The sequence below is a fragment of the Macrobrachium nipponense genome, chromosome 12, assembly GCF_015104395.2.
Source record: "Macrobrachium nipponense isolate FS-2020 chromosome 12, ASM1510439v2, whole genome shotgun sequence".
NCBI lineage: Eukaryota > Metazoa > Arthropoda > Malacostraca > Decapoda > Palaemonidae > Macrobrachium > Macrobrachium nipponense.
This window is the reverse complement of record NC_087205.1, coordinates 7,996,390-8,009,084: the sequence shown is the minus strand read 5'-3', so window position 1 is coordinate 8,009,084 and position 12,695 is coordinate 7,996,390. Positions and strand designations below refer to the sequence as shown.

The following is a 12,695-nucleotide window of genomic DNA, read 5'->3' as shown; positions in this document are numbered from 1 at the left end:
AACTTTAAAGCTAAACCTGTGATACATATATTCTTTTCACGTGCATTTACATAATCGTCCAGGAATAAAGTCAATTACGTTTTGTTTATCTATCGCAAGAAGGATGTAATCTCCAGTCTGGAAAATTTGAAATGTGAAAGAAGTGTAATCGTGATTACATAAGAAAAATACGTGTTAGTAATTATGTAGCCCCTTAGGTATATCATCTTGTATCAGGTTTCCAGAGCCTGTTGGCTTCGTAACTTCCTTACGCTTTCGTTTCATAATATATATTATGTATGTATATATACTACATATAATATAATATAATGTATATATATATATATATATATATATATATATATATATACTATATATATATATATATATATATATATATATATATGTATATAGTATATATATATATATATATATATATATATATATATTACACATACACACACGCACACACATATATATATATACTATATATATATGTACGTTCACTTCCAAAGTAATGCCTAATTATACCTGAATGTCAGTCTGTCAGCCGAACAATGGAACAATTTTATATACGGATATGGGCATCATTGTAGTTGGCAGCTTATAATTAGTGGACCAATGTATTACTCTTTAGCATGCTTGTTTTCGTTGTAACCTGACCCCCGTGATTATGGGAGCATTGATTCTCGAGGTAATATTCAACCCAGTAGACCAAACTGTCAACAATTACGCTTAAAATAGGAGCCATTCTTTTCTGATGCAAGTTTGATATTTTCGTTTGAGTCGCTTATCATGTTTACTTCCTTGTTTCTCGCTTTCCTGTTGGGAAATAGGATTTATAACTGGTATAAATGGTGCACAAACATTTTTTTCCTATGGAAAGTTAATTGCCAAGTTTTAATTGGTTACTCTAAGTCGTCGCTAGGTGTTTATTTTCTTTCATTCTTGTTTTTTTGTAAGTATGACCAGTGTAAATCTTCGTCTATCTTTCGAAACCTATTTACGCCGTTCATTTTCCTTAATATTTTAGCGATCTTAACATTTTAATGCCTTCCTCCCATAATATTCCACTCCCTTACATGAACCTGACATTTGTAATCTTTAATCATTTCAAATATTACGATTCCTTATTAACTATGCCCGTTGCTTGAATTATAACATTATAGCTTCTGTTCAAGCACTTCTTATTGAAGAGCTGGACACCTATAGACTACTTAGCCCTTTTCATTCAGTTTTCTTTGATAATTATCTAAGAAAACTGAATGAAAAGGGCTAAGAAGTGTAGGGTGTCCAGCTCTTCAATAAGAAGTGCTCGAACAGTAGCCACAATATTACAATGCTTGCTTAATCACCGGCTCTGTTGGCTCTCGGGCCTCATAGTGACCCATTGAATTGCTCCACTCTTCCACGCTTCGTGATTTGAAACTAAGAACCACAACGGCGGCATCTAATGTCATGATCGATATGTTTATTATAAAGGGAAGTAACATACAGATGGGAGGAACATTGAAAATTTTGAGTAAAGAATTTGATGCCTGCCAAATTAGTGACGAAAACAGCAGCAATAATAATAATAATAATAATAATAATAATAATAATAATAATAATAATAATAATAAGAATTGCTTTTAGATGTGAGGCTCCTTAGTTACCGAGAAATATGAAGATTCCCAACAAAGTCTTTACCACAAACAAAGTTATCAGTAAATCTTCGCAAACAAAGAAACAAACCTAGTCGCGAATTTCCTCTAAAAAAAATAAATAAAAAATAAAAAAAAGGATCTCGAGAGACCCATTTGCTGGAATAAACTGACAATCGACATAGGACCTTCTAGACACGCAACGGCTGGGTGTAATCAACCCCTTGATGATGACTCCGTCATGCACAAAATAACGCTCTCTCTCTCTCTCTCTCTCTCTCTCTCTCTCTCTCTCTCTCTCTCTCTCTCTCTCTCTTTCGAGTTTTGCTCCGAAACGCTTCTTGTAAATCCAGGACGGAATTGCTCGTTGTCTTTCCGTAATTGTTTAAGTGGAGCCTTCTGGAGATGTATTGTGGCTTGCCGTGTGCTTCGATTCGACTTTCTCTCTCTCTCTCTCTCTCTCTCTCTCTCTCTCTTCTCTCTCTCTCAAAAAAAAACAAAACAAAAAAAAGACATGCACCGTTCTCTCTCTCTCTAAAGAAAATTATCTTCATGAGCCACTCTCTCTCTCTCTCTCTCTCTCTCTCTCTCTCTCTCTCTCTCTCTCTCTCTCTCTCTCTGAGGATTTAATGGTTACTTTCATATGCCATCCTTCATTCCTTCATATCTCATATGATCTGCTTGTTATTCGTTCTTTGTACTATTTCGGTATCCCCCAAGTTCACATATTCACATATACTCGGCTATTACTGTCTTACATTCATCCTATTTTAGTTTCTATGTTTTCTATTTCATTCATGACGCCGTTTTTTCCTCGCAAGTATTCAGTTCTAAGGGCAACGAAAAATGACCGAGGAGGAAAATGTGATAAAAACAGGCGAGAAGTAAATGAGTGATGAGAGGAGGAGGGCAATATAAGTCATAGGGAGAAAGGGATAACGTAAGAAATATGGGAAGGGGGAAAGTAGTAAAGGAACAAAACAGACGAGTAAAAATGCGGGAGAAAGGAGACAGATATAGAAGTGCAGAAAAGAAGAGGTAGAGGAAGAAGACAAGCGAAGGGGATAGAAGGATTCTTCTGAAAGGAAATAAAAAGTAAGACGAGGAAGAAGTGAACAAGTGACAACAAAGAACAACTCTAGAGTTATTAAATGACGATAATTGGTGTTATTTTCAGTCGCATTTCAAAGGTAAAATTCACGATCGTTACACTGAAAACTCCCGTGCAGAGACCGAAATAATAACTAGAAAGTGGAAGAGTTATCCCTTATTACTTCCAGATTAAGGCAATTCTCAAAAGGTAATCATTTACAAGTACGGTAATAACACCACCTAGATTCCCCTGTATTCAACTACCTTGAGAGCTTTCTGACACGTTTATTGTAATCCCCAGATTTCTGCTATTTTCGTAGTTCTACTTCAGGGATTTTTCGATCCGTTCTTTATTCCAAAAGTTTGTCAGTTTTCATTCATAATTACGAGATTTCAGAGCCTTGCTATTCATAATTCAGAGTTTTCCTTCTTGTAATTCTTAAAAGTCTACCGCTATCTATTTGTCATTCTTGCCGTTTTGATACGCAACTTTATATTCGTAAATCCCTGGGGTTGTGTAATCATAGATTCTTAATGCTCCGAGGCCAGCTGCTCGCTCTTCCAGAGTCTTGGGATTTTAGGATGCTTAAATGATTTTTAGTCTTGGTTCTTCAAATGGTTTAGAAGAGCGAGAGTGGAATAGCCAAGAAGGAACAAGAAGAGGAAATCGCGGGATGCTTTACAGAATAGGGATCAAAGGTTTCCTTTGACTGGTTTTTTTCCTGGGCCATTTTGTAGCGAGGGTGACACGGATGATCATAAAGAATGTGGTCCGCGGAATCTCGCGAAATTACGTTAAAAAAGGGGGCCATTGTGTGCGGGAAAAATCTGCCACGGGAAATGGACTCTCCCCCCGAGTTTATTATTTACAGTTTTGCGTGGCTGTTTTCAGGGATGATTATCCGTTTTTCTCTTTTCCAATTATGAAATCAGCCGTTCAGTGAATATGAGAAACTCTTGGAAAAGGCTCAACAGAAACGGCTACCCCGATTGAAGAGCGGAGAAGAAAAGGAAGGTACAATTTTATGATTTAAGGGGTGAATGATCTTGTATATTCCCAGCGCTTGGCCTCTGGCCTTAATTCTTTATTTCATTGTATTCCTATATGATTTAAGATCTTGTAGATTTATGATCTTGTAGATTTATTTGGCTGATATGAAGAGGTTTTGTCTTCAGCATCGCATACACTTCTATTCATTAGAAGACTAAATTTAGCAATAAAACCTCACTCACTCTTCAGGCTCATGTTCCTTCTTGAGTGAATGGCCTCTGGCGCCAGATTCTTCTATATGAAATATGCATTTTTCAGTATTGATCCGCCTACATATCGTTTGTATGTGTCTGCATCTAACACACACATCAGTTGGTACTTCTCTTGTTTACTGCCTCATGTTTCCTGTTCATTCAAGCCCGTCAGTGCATCGGCATTACTAATTAAGGTCCTTCGGCCCCGAGCTGCAACCCCTTTCGTTCCTTTTGCTCTACCTCCTTTCATTTTCTTGTTCGTCCATCTTATTCTCCAACCTCCTCTTCTAACAAATGATTCATAGTGCAACTGCTTTGAGGTTTTCCCTCTGTTACACCTTCCAAAAAGTGTTACTGTTAATTACAGTTTCAACGCTGAAGGACTTCATTTCAATCCAATTCAATTCATTTCTTGTTCATTTAAACCGTGAGTTCGATTCTTGGGCATTCCATTGAGTAGTGAGAGATGTGTATTTCTGATGATAGAAATTTACTCTCGACGTGGTTCGGAAGTCAGGTAAAGCCATTGGTCCCGTTGCCGAATAACGACTGGTTCCATGCAACGTCAAAACACCATACAAACAAACAAAGTCAAACCGTGGTAAATTTATAGTTCTTCTCCATGTTGTTTTCGTATTAATAAACAGACTAATACCGAGCTAATGTCCATCGCCAGTGGCCTCATTACTATGACTCGCATGTTACTAGTCTAATGCATAACTGAAGAGCGTCACTCATTTTGAATAGATTACAATTCAAGGGCCACAATCAGATTTTCATTTCTCATCAGCTTAAACTGTATTTGGTTATATTTGATGAGACTGAAATTTGAATTTGGGATAAAACAAAAATAACACAATGCCTATCCTGTAAATTATTTCTGAGAAACAAATTTGTAAGTAATGCTGATGAACTTCAGTATTAGATATTAATCACGACTGGAAATATTTAATATTTGATGAGCAAACTGAGTTCCGAAGAGGATTTCCATAAGCGTTTTGTCCTATTTTCTGTGGTAAGTCAAACGCTATCATACCGATCGATGTCGTATTTGGCTGACCTACATGATTTGTGCACAGTTTTGTGAAAGTCAAAATGTAGTTTTTGCAGCATTTTATAAAGTCCAAATAACTGATATTAAATGTCAAGATGGTAATGTGCTTCGACATCCTTCTGAAATCCCGTCGTATAGCAAAGTGTGTCAATAAAAGGTTGCAAGTTAATCTTACGAGCGAAATACGAGCCACAGTGGATTGCAGGAGGCACCGCAAGCCCAAATAGGGAGGAGTATTTGTAGCTGGAAATGGGGTCATGCGTTATAATGAAAGGAGTCAAATGCTGTTTTTCCATTCCTGTCGGTTCCATCAGGGATAAATTTAGTTTTTTCATATATATATCGTACGAAAGTTGCATGATGTGACTGCCAGCCGTTAATAAGAAACGGATGACTAACCAGTCTGTGAGGGTTTGCAACGTATGAATGCCACTTTGAATCCGAGTAAATTCCTGCATTGTAATTGAATGAAGTTCAAAACCTCATCTTGATCGTTATTCACGACTTGTGACCCCCTTGTCGTCTGACGCAATTCAAGTCAAATTACCCTCTATGAATTGATTTTGAGAGACTTAGTGGGAATTGAAGTGTCCTAGGTTAATTCTGAATGCGTCCAGACACGCAATGTGTTAACGAACTTCGATGAAATAAGCAATAACTCAACTAAATTTGCTCTTGGCAGATCGTTACAATGCTTACATTAAATCCTAGATGATCATTTTGCCCTCAAAATTTTGAGTAGTTCTGATATATTTTTCCTGAGAAATTGTAAATCACATGTTCCATTGGCTGTCGGGTGGCACTGTGGCCAATCGTCAACAGATATATACGTTTTTTTTTGTTATCCCCTAACTGCTGGTATTCATTTTTACAGGTTCTGTTGTTAAACTTGCTTTCAAGGGATATCATAGATTGTGAATCTCATTAGGTTCAAACTGATTCCATTGCGCCTGTTTTCTTTTTCCATTCCGTCCTGTAGTAGATTCACATCAACCGTGCATTTGACGTCTAGGCCAGTTCCTTACGACGCTCCTGATTGGCTGTTGGGAAGCCAATCACAGGGCCAGAGACTCTCAGTCCCTCTCGCGAGTTCACATAGGCAGGATGTATGCTCCACCTCTCCTGAAAGATGTATCCCTAGGAGAGGTGGAACATACACCCTGCCATAGTGAACTCTCGAGAGAGAGACTGAGAGTTCCCAGCCCTGTGATTGGTTTATCAACAGCCAATCAGGAGCGTCGTAAGGGACTGGCCTAGACATCGGATGCACGGTTGATGTGAATCTACTATAGTATCTAAAATCCTTCTCGTTTAGCCGGACATCTGTTCCACCAGTGCAGCAAGTCTCAACACTCTGAGACAAATCTGAATTACCCCGAACACCCAACGTATTAATAGGAGTGAAAAGTATTGAACCACATTTTTATATGGAGAATCGAAGTAGTGGCTGAAATGTGCTGTGGAAGAGTTTAACTTTAAGCTGTGATATCCCCGTTCAGATATAATCTAAATGTCTAGACTTAGACATCATGAAATAACAACTAAGATCTACGAAAGATGAGGAAGACTTAGGTGCATTGATAAAGGAAGGGAATGTGAGACAACAGACCAAGAAAAACCCAGAGACGAGCCGAAGAGAGGTTCGAAGACCGCTAACCTCCGCCAAAGCTGAACAGTCCTATCCCACCCAGCACCCTCAAGGCCACCTATGCATCTTTTCCAAGGTCTGATGAGCACCTGTTACCAGTCAAGAGACCCTACGCGTTTATAAACCGCTTAGACTCGTACGAGTGTCTCTCATAAATTCAAGCTACAGCGTCTCGGAGTAACGTGACCCACTGACCCGCTAATATATGATTGACGAAAATGAAATCAACCTCAGATTACACGAACGAGGATTTAGCTACGTAGTAGAAGGTTGTCATTTTCGAGATGGGGGAGTAATTAGAAAGTAGCCCCTACGAGCAGAACAAATCTGTAATGATTCGTCTGTAATGACTATGAAATACGCGTAATTACTATGACCAGTTTTATAAGGATTTTTTCGAGCGAGTGGTTAATGTTAGTTATTAGTGCATTCAGCTTTCTTATTTTCGTTTCGTATTATCGTAAATGTTCCATAGTTATTTTTGTATCGTCATTTTCACTTAACCATATCTTATCTCTACGTGGCTTCTTGCAAAATATTATTATTAGAACAGTGTTGTCCTGGTTTTGTTGTCAACTTTGTATTTTGGCGATTTCTTGATCCATGTCCAGTTTCTGTGTTATTTAGTTTTTTGTCTGGGTTTTGTTTTGCCTTTCTTAACAAAAGACACAATAAAGAATTGTTAGCAATGTTATGTTTAGGTTTTATGTTGGTTTACATCAAGAAAGTTTAACGCCTGATAAAAAAAACTAATTGCAAATGTCTTAATCTTTTTTTCTCATAAAAATATTAAGCGATTAATAAAATTTATAGGCAGATGCGTTTCTTTTTCAGTGTTATGTTTCACAAAAATATATAACATTTATTTAGTGTGAAGTTCTCAAGAAAAAAATTTACGTTGGTTTAAAACCATAAATTAGACAGGCAGTGGTTAAAAATGTATAATAGATTTCTGGAAGGATTTTAAAATAAAAAATATCTCGAGTTAACAATCATTTAAAGTTTGGTGAAAGTTATGTTCTACAAATACCTAATAATAACGAAAGTATACTAAGCTCAAATAGCACTAGACTAAGTTAATAAGAAGGATATCATCCCTAAGACTCAAGTTACCAATCGATACTTACTTTATCACTTCGATTCTTTGGGGCCTGGTACAGTCTCGAGAAGACGTCTCCTCCTGCTCCTGCTCCTACTCCTGTTCCTGCTGCGCCTCCTCCTCCTCCCACTCCACCTCCTACCACTCCACCTCCTACCACTCCTCCGGCTGCGTTCTTCTGGTTCTTGCGATTTGCGTCGGAGGCCGAGGTGTTTTTGTTATTGTTGACTGCTGCAACCACCGCGTTCCCTGTCGCTGCAGTTTTAGCGGCAGCCTTCATGGTGGCCTTGGCGTCCAGGGGCTCCTTACCCGCCGTGGCCTTAGGAGGGACCTCCGCCTTCGTGTTCGTGACAGGCCCGGGTGCATTGACAGGATTCCTTTCGTTCTTCTTGTTGCTGTGGAGGCGGTCGAAGACGTCCTCCGCCTGGCCGCTCTTGTGCTGGGGCGCGGCGAGGGGAGCCGTGATAAGGCCGTTGGCATAGGCCGGGTTGAGGTTCGTTGCGTTCATCGTCCCGATTTTGTTGTTTGCGTTGTTGTAGGAGTTGTAGCCCGCCACTCCCGTCTGGCCATATGGCACCGCATTGCTACTATTATTGTAGTTGGCGTTGTTGATGTTGTAGTAGTTATTCCCGCCGCCACTGTTGTCGAAGGCGTTGTTAAAGGCAACTTTGTTGTTCCCGTTCTTGTTCCCGGTGGTGGATATTGGGTTAAGTGCGTTCCCTTTGTTACCATTATTAGTGTTAGTTCCTGTCTTTGCGTTCACGTTTAGTTTACCGTTGATTGCCGCTTGGTATTCTGACGTCAGATATTCTAAGCTCTCTGGCACTATTCCGCTGGCGATGATGATCGGCTCTGACAAGTGCAGTGCCTTGTCCTTGAGTGAGGGTCGAGTGTCATCCTTTTTGGATGGCGCACTTCCGTACTTAGCGTCGGTCGTTTTGAGAATGCTGTGTCTGGGCTCCTGGTTCTTAATCCTGACTGTTTGGGCGCCCCTGCTCTCCTTGACTTTGTTGTTCCACTGGGCCATTTCATCGTCCAGCGAACCTTTCCCCTGGAGGGCCGCTTTGTTTGGTCCCAACTCAGTTGGAGGCTTGACTTCCAAGGGACCATGGTTCTTCTGCCATAGGCTGTCAGATGCGTCGAAACGATCTAAGAAGGGCCTGCCTCCGGTCAGCTGGTCTCCCAGGCCCACAGTTCGTGTCCCTGCTCCAAGGGCAGTGCTGTTGGCCACGGCCATGGACACCGTCGAGATGACATTCTCAGGCCTCTCCACGGATGCCATAGAAGGCCCCCGAGGTTTCAGGTGGAACGGCATCTCGGTTTCGTCTGTTTTCTCGGCGAGAGTTGGGTCAGCGAGGTCACCTGTGTTTGACCTCGCTGATTCCTCCAAGGCCTCTACGATTGCATCTCCTCTGCTGTTCGGTGATTTAGCATCACTCTCCTGGGAAGCAGATTTTTCTTCTCCTTCTTTGTCAGGTGAGTCATCTTTCTTATCAGTATTTTTATCTTTTTCTTCTGTTTCACTTCCCTCTTTCTTTTCACTGTTTTGGTCTTTCACTTCTGTTTCCCCTCCTTCCTTGGTCTCCCCTCCTTCCTTAGTCTCCCCTTCCTTTACTTTATCGGAGTCCTTCTCTTGCGATTCAACTTTATCGGCGCTTTTGTCATCTTTCTCTACTTTTTCAGTATCTTTTTCACTGTCTTTCTCCTTATCATCACTACTTCCTTCGTCGTTAACTTTTTCAGGATCACTTGTTTTTTCACTTGATTTTTCTGCTCCCTCTTCGTTCACATTTTCATGCCTTTCCTCCTTTTGATCGTTATTTTCTTTGCTATTATCACTTTCGTTCACTTGATCGGGATTTTTCTCACTCTCGGTAACTTTATCCGAGTCACCCTCTTTCCCTTTATCTACATCAGAAGTGTCTTCCTTTCCCTCCCTTTCTTCGTTCTTCTCTGTGCGTTCACTCACAGCAGGACCCTCTGCCGATTTCTCACCACTGCCCTCTGTTGAGGCTTTCCCGCCACTATCCTCAGCTCCCGGGCTACCTTTCTCCCCATCCGCGGGTATTGATTGGTCTAAGGCAGTCTGCTCTTTCGGGCCCGATTGGTTAGTCTGTTCTTCGCTTTGCTCTCCTGCCTCCTCATTGGTTGCTTCTGAGTCACTCTTTAATTCGTGTTTTTGTGAATGAATTTTTGAATCTGATGAATCACCGTTCGTTTCGCCCGCTTTCGTAGATTTACTATTCAGGCTCAACGATGAATCTGGCCTCGGAGTGGTCTGACCTGTGACTGCAACGAGAGATCTGCTTCTTTGAACGCCCCCTCCTTCCTTTTCTTTTGTGGTTTCGTCTCCTTTCTCATTGCTGTCATCATCATTTCCATCCTCGTCTTCCTCTGAACCGTCAAGCTTTGATATTTCAGTCCTTAAAGATTTCAGTTCCTCTATAATTTTTGCATCCTCTTCTGATAATGTTCTTGGGGAGTCACTGCTGCCCTTTTTTGACGGAATTTTGGGCCCTGAGCTTTCAGAAAATCCTTTGTCACTGACAGCACCATCTTTGATGGTAGATTTGGAAGGGATGGTAGACATCTTGGTCAGATTCTTATCCTTTAATGTTTTTTTCGCTTTTGCTACAGCTTTTGAAGTGTCAACAGAGGCCCCTAGAGATGAGGAAGGTTTTGAGGCAAGGGAGGTAGTTGCTACGTTATCTGCCCCATTAGATTTGGCTGGAGTAATGTCACCTCCTTCAGCATTTGCTGAGTCAACTTTCGTTTTCTTGTCATTTGAGTTGCTAGATTCATTGTCGTTCGGCTTAGGTGGTTCAACAGTTTTTATCTTTCTTTTGCCGATTATTCTCTCCTTGATGAATTTAGGGGCAACAATACTTCTCCTGATTATGTTGGGAGACTTTGTGGGCTTTCCACTGTTCTTCTTTGACTGAGAGGAAAAAATCCCGCCGAATTTACTTCTTTTGTTTTCAACAGGGTTGCCTTCTTTATTTGGATTCTTATCTGCCGTGTCGCCGCTTGTATGAACCGGTGCAACATCGCCGTCTGTTTTAGAAGATTTGTCAGGTACTTTGACCTCGATCTTTTCTGCATCCTTCTCCAGCATCCCCTTCTGGGTGTTAGCATCGTCACTCGGGGTCTCTGTTTCAGTCATCTTCTGATGAGAATCGCCTCCTACACCATGGACGATTGGTTCCCCACTACCTTTCACCCCTAATTCTCTAGATTCGGGCTTCCCAGAATCTTTTGTTTTACCTTTTTTTGAATAGCCATCGCCTTTAGCCTTAGTTTCTTTGGTTATTTTGTCTCCATATGCATTAGTTGAAAATACAGCATCCGCAGCTACTGAATCTCCAGCAGTAACCTTCACTGTTTGACCTCCAGTATCCTTGATATTAGTATCTCCACCACTGATGGTATTAGAGTCATTGGTATCCATAGTTGCTCTGTCTCCAGGCTCCTTGGTATCTGAACCTTCTGTGCTGTTGGTCTTTGAGCCTCTTGCGCTAGTAGCTCTTGAGCCTTCAGTGCTGTTACTCTTAGGATCTTGTGCACTGGTAGGTTTTGAACCATTGGTGCTGCTGGTCTTTGAACCTCCTGCATTGTCAGTCTTTGAACCTCCTATGCCGTCAATCTTTGAACCTTCTCCACTGTCAGTCTTTGAACCTCCTGCACTGTCAGTCTTTAAACCTTCTCCACTGTCAGTCTTTGAACCTCCTGCACTGTTAGTCTTTGAACCTCCTGCACTGTTAGTCTTTGAACCTCCTGTATTGTCAGTCTTTGAATTTTCTATAGTGTCAGTCTTTGAACCTCCTGCGCTGTTAATCTTTGAACCTCCTGCACTGTCAGTCTTTGAATTTTCTTTAGTGTCAGTCTTTGAACCTCCTGCACTGTCAGTCTTTGGATTTTCTATAGTGTCAGTCTTTGAACCTCCTGCACTGTCAGTCTTTGGATTTTCTATAGTGTCAGTCTTTGAACCTCCTGCGCTGTTAGTCTTTGAACCTCCTGCACTGTCAGTTTTTGAAACTTCAGTGCTGTTCGTCTCTGAACCGTCGGCACTGTTTGTCTTTGAACCTTCAGTGCTGTTAGCCGTTGAACTCCGGCGCTGTTGGTCTTTGAATCTCCGGCGCTGTTGGCCCTTGAACCTCCGGCGCTTTTGGCCTTTGAACCTCCGGCGCTGTTGGCTCTTGATCCTCCTGTGCTGTTGGTTTTTAAATCCGTAATCTCGTTGGTCACTGTATCTTCAGTGTTCTCTAAAAGCTCCGCCTCCTTGTTCTCTGGATCTCCACCATCATCGGGTTTCATTTCTCCATTTTCCTCCATCTTTTGATCTCCGGTACTTTCGTTGTCTGCATCACCGGCGTTCTTGCTCGGTTGACTTCCAGCATCCTTAATCTCAGGGTCACCTGTATCAGTTGTGTCAGAAACCGTCCCAGCCTCGTTCACTGCGGTCTCTGATGAATCATTTTTGGTCTTACCATTAAGAGGGAATGGGTCTGTTTCCTCTCGAATTGCACTCATGCGGCCATCCGCGGAAGGAACGTTATTTACTTGCACTGATTGGGATTCTTCTGGTAAAGCCTGTCCTCCAATATTCCTTGCCTGTTGCTGAGCTAAAGTACTTATCTCCTGGCCCTGAGTGGACGTCTTTAGAGAATTTCCGTCCCCAGCAACAGTAAATGTACCTGCATTGTCAGCAGCCTTACCGCTGACCCCATCAGCAACAGGTCTAGGGTAGGTCACAGTATTCATGCCTGATACCGTATTCATGCTAGGTACAGTATTCATGCCAGATACACCTCTAGACTTGTCCATGGTAGTCCTGTCATAGGCGTCTCGAGCAGTGCTCATTACTTTTCCGTCATAGTAATTCTGATTCGTGTAAGCGGTATTCCTATCTCTAGAATCTTGGGTGACGTTATAAGC

General features: G+C 41.4%; 2 protein-coding genes across 2 annotated transcripts in view; both read right to left on the bottom strand.

Annotated features, from left to right (window-relative positions):
* LOC135224324 (probable WRKY transcription factor protein 1) overlaps positions 1-11,722 on the bottom strand; it is a 59,033-nt gene extending 47,311 nt beyond the window's left edge. The window contains exon 1 of the mRNA XM_064263223.1: positions 7,789-11,722. Within this exon, the coding sequence (XP_064119293.1) occupies positions 7,789-11,208 (3,420 nt within the window). The 5' untranslated portion in view covers positions 11,209-11,722. The remainder of the gene's footprint in view (positions 1-7,788) is intronic.
* Positions 11,722-12,695, bottom strand: part of LOC135224325 (uncharacterized) — a 51,554-nt gene continuing 50,580 nt past the window's right edge. The window contains exon 3 of the mRNA XM_064263224.1: positions 11,722-12,695. This exon is cut by the window's right edge and continues 553 nt beyond it. Coding sequence (XP_064119294.1) covers positions 11,727-12,695 — 969 coding nt within the window. The 3' untranslated portion in view covers positions 11,722-11,726.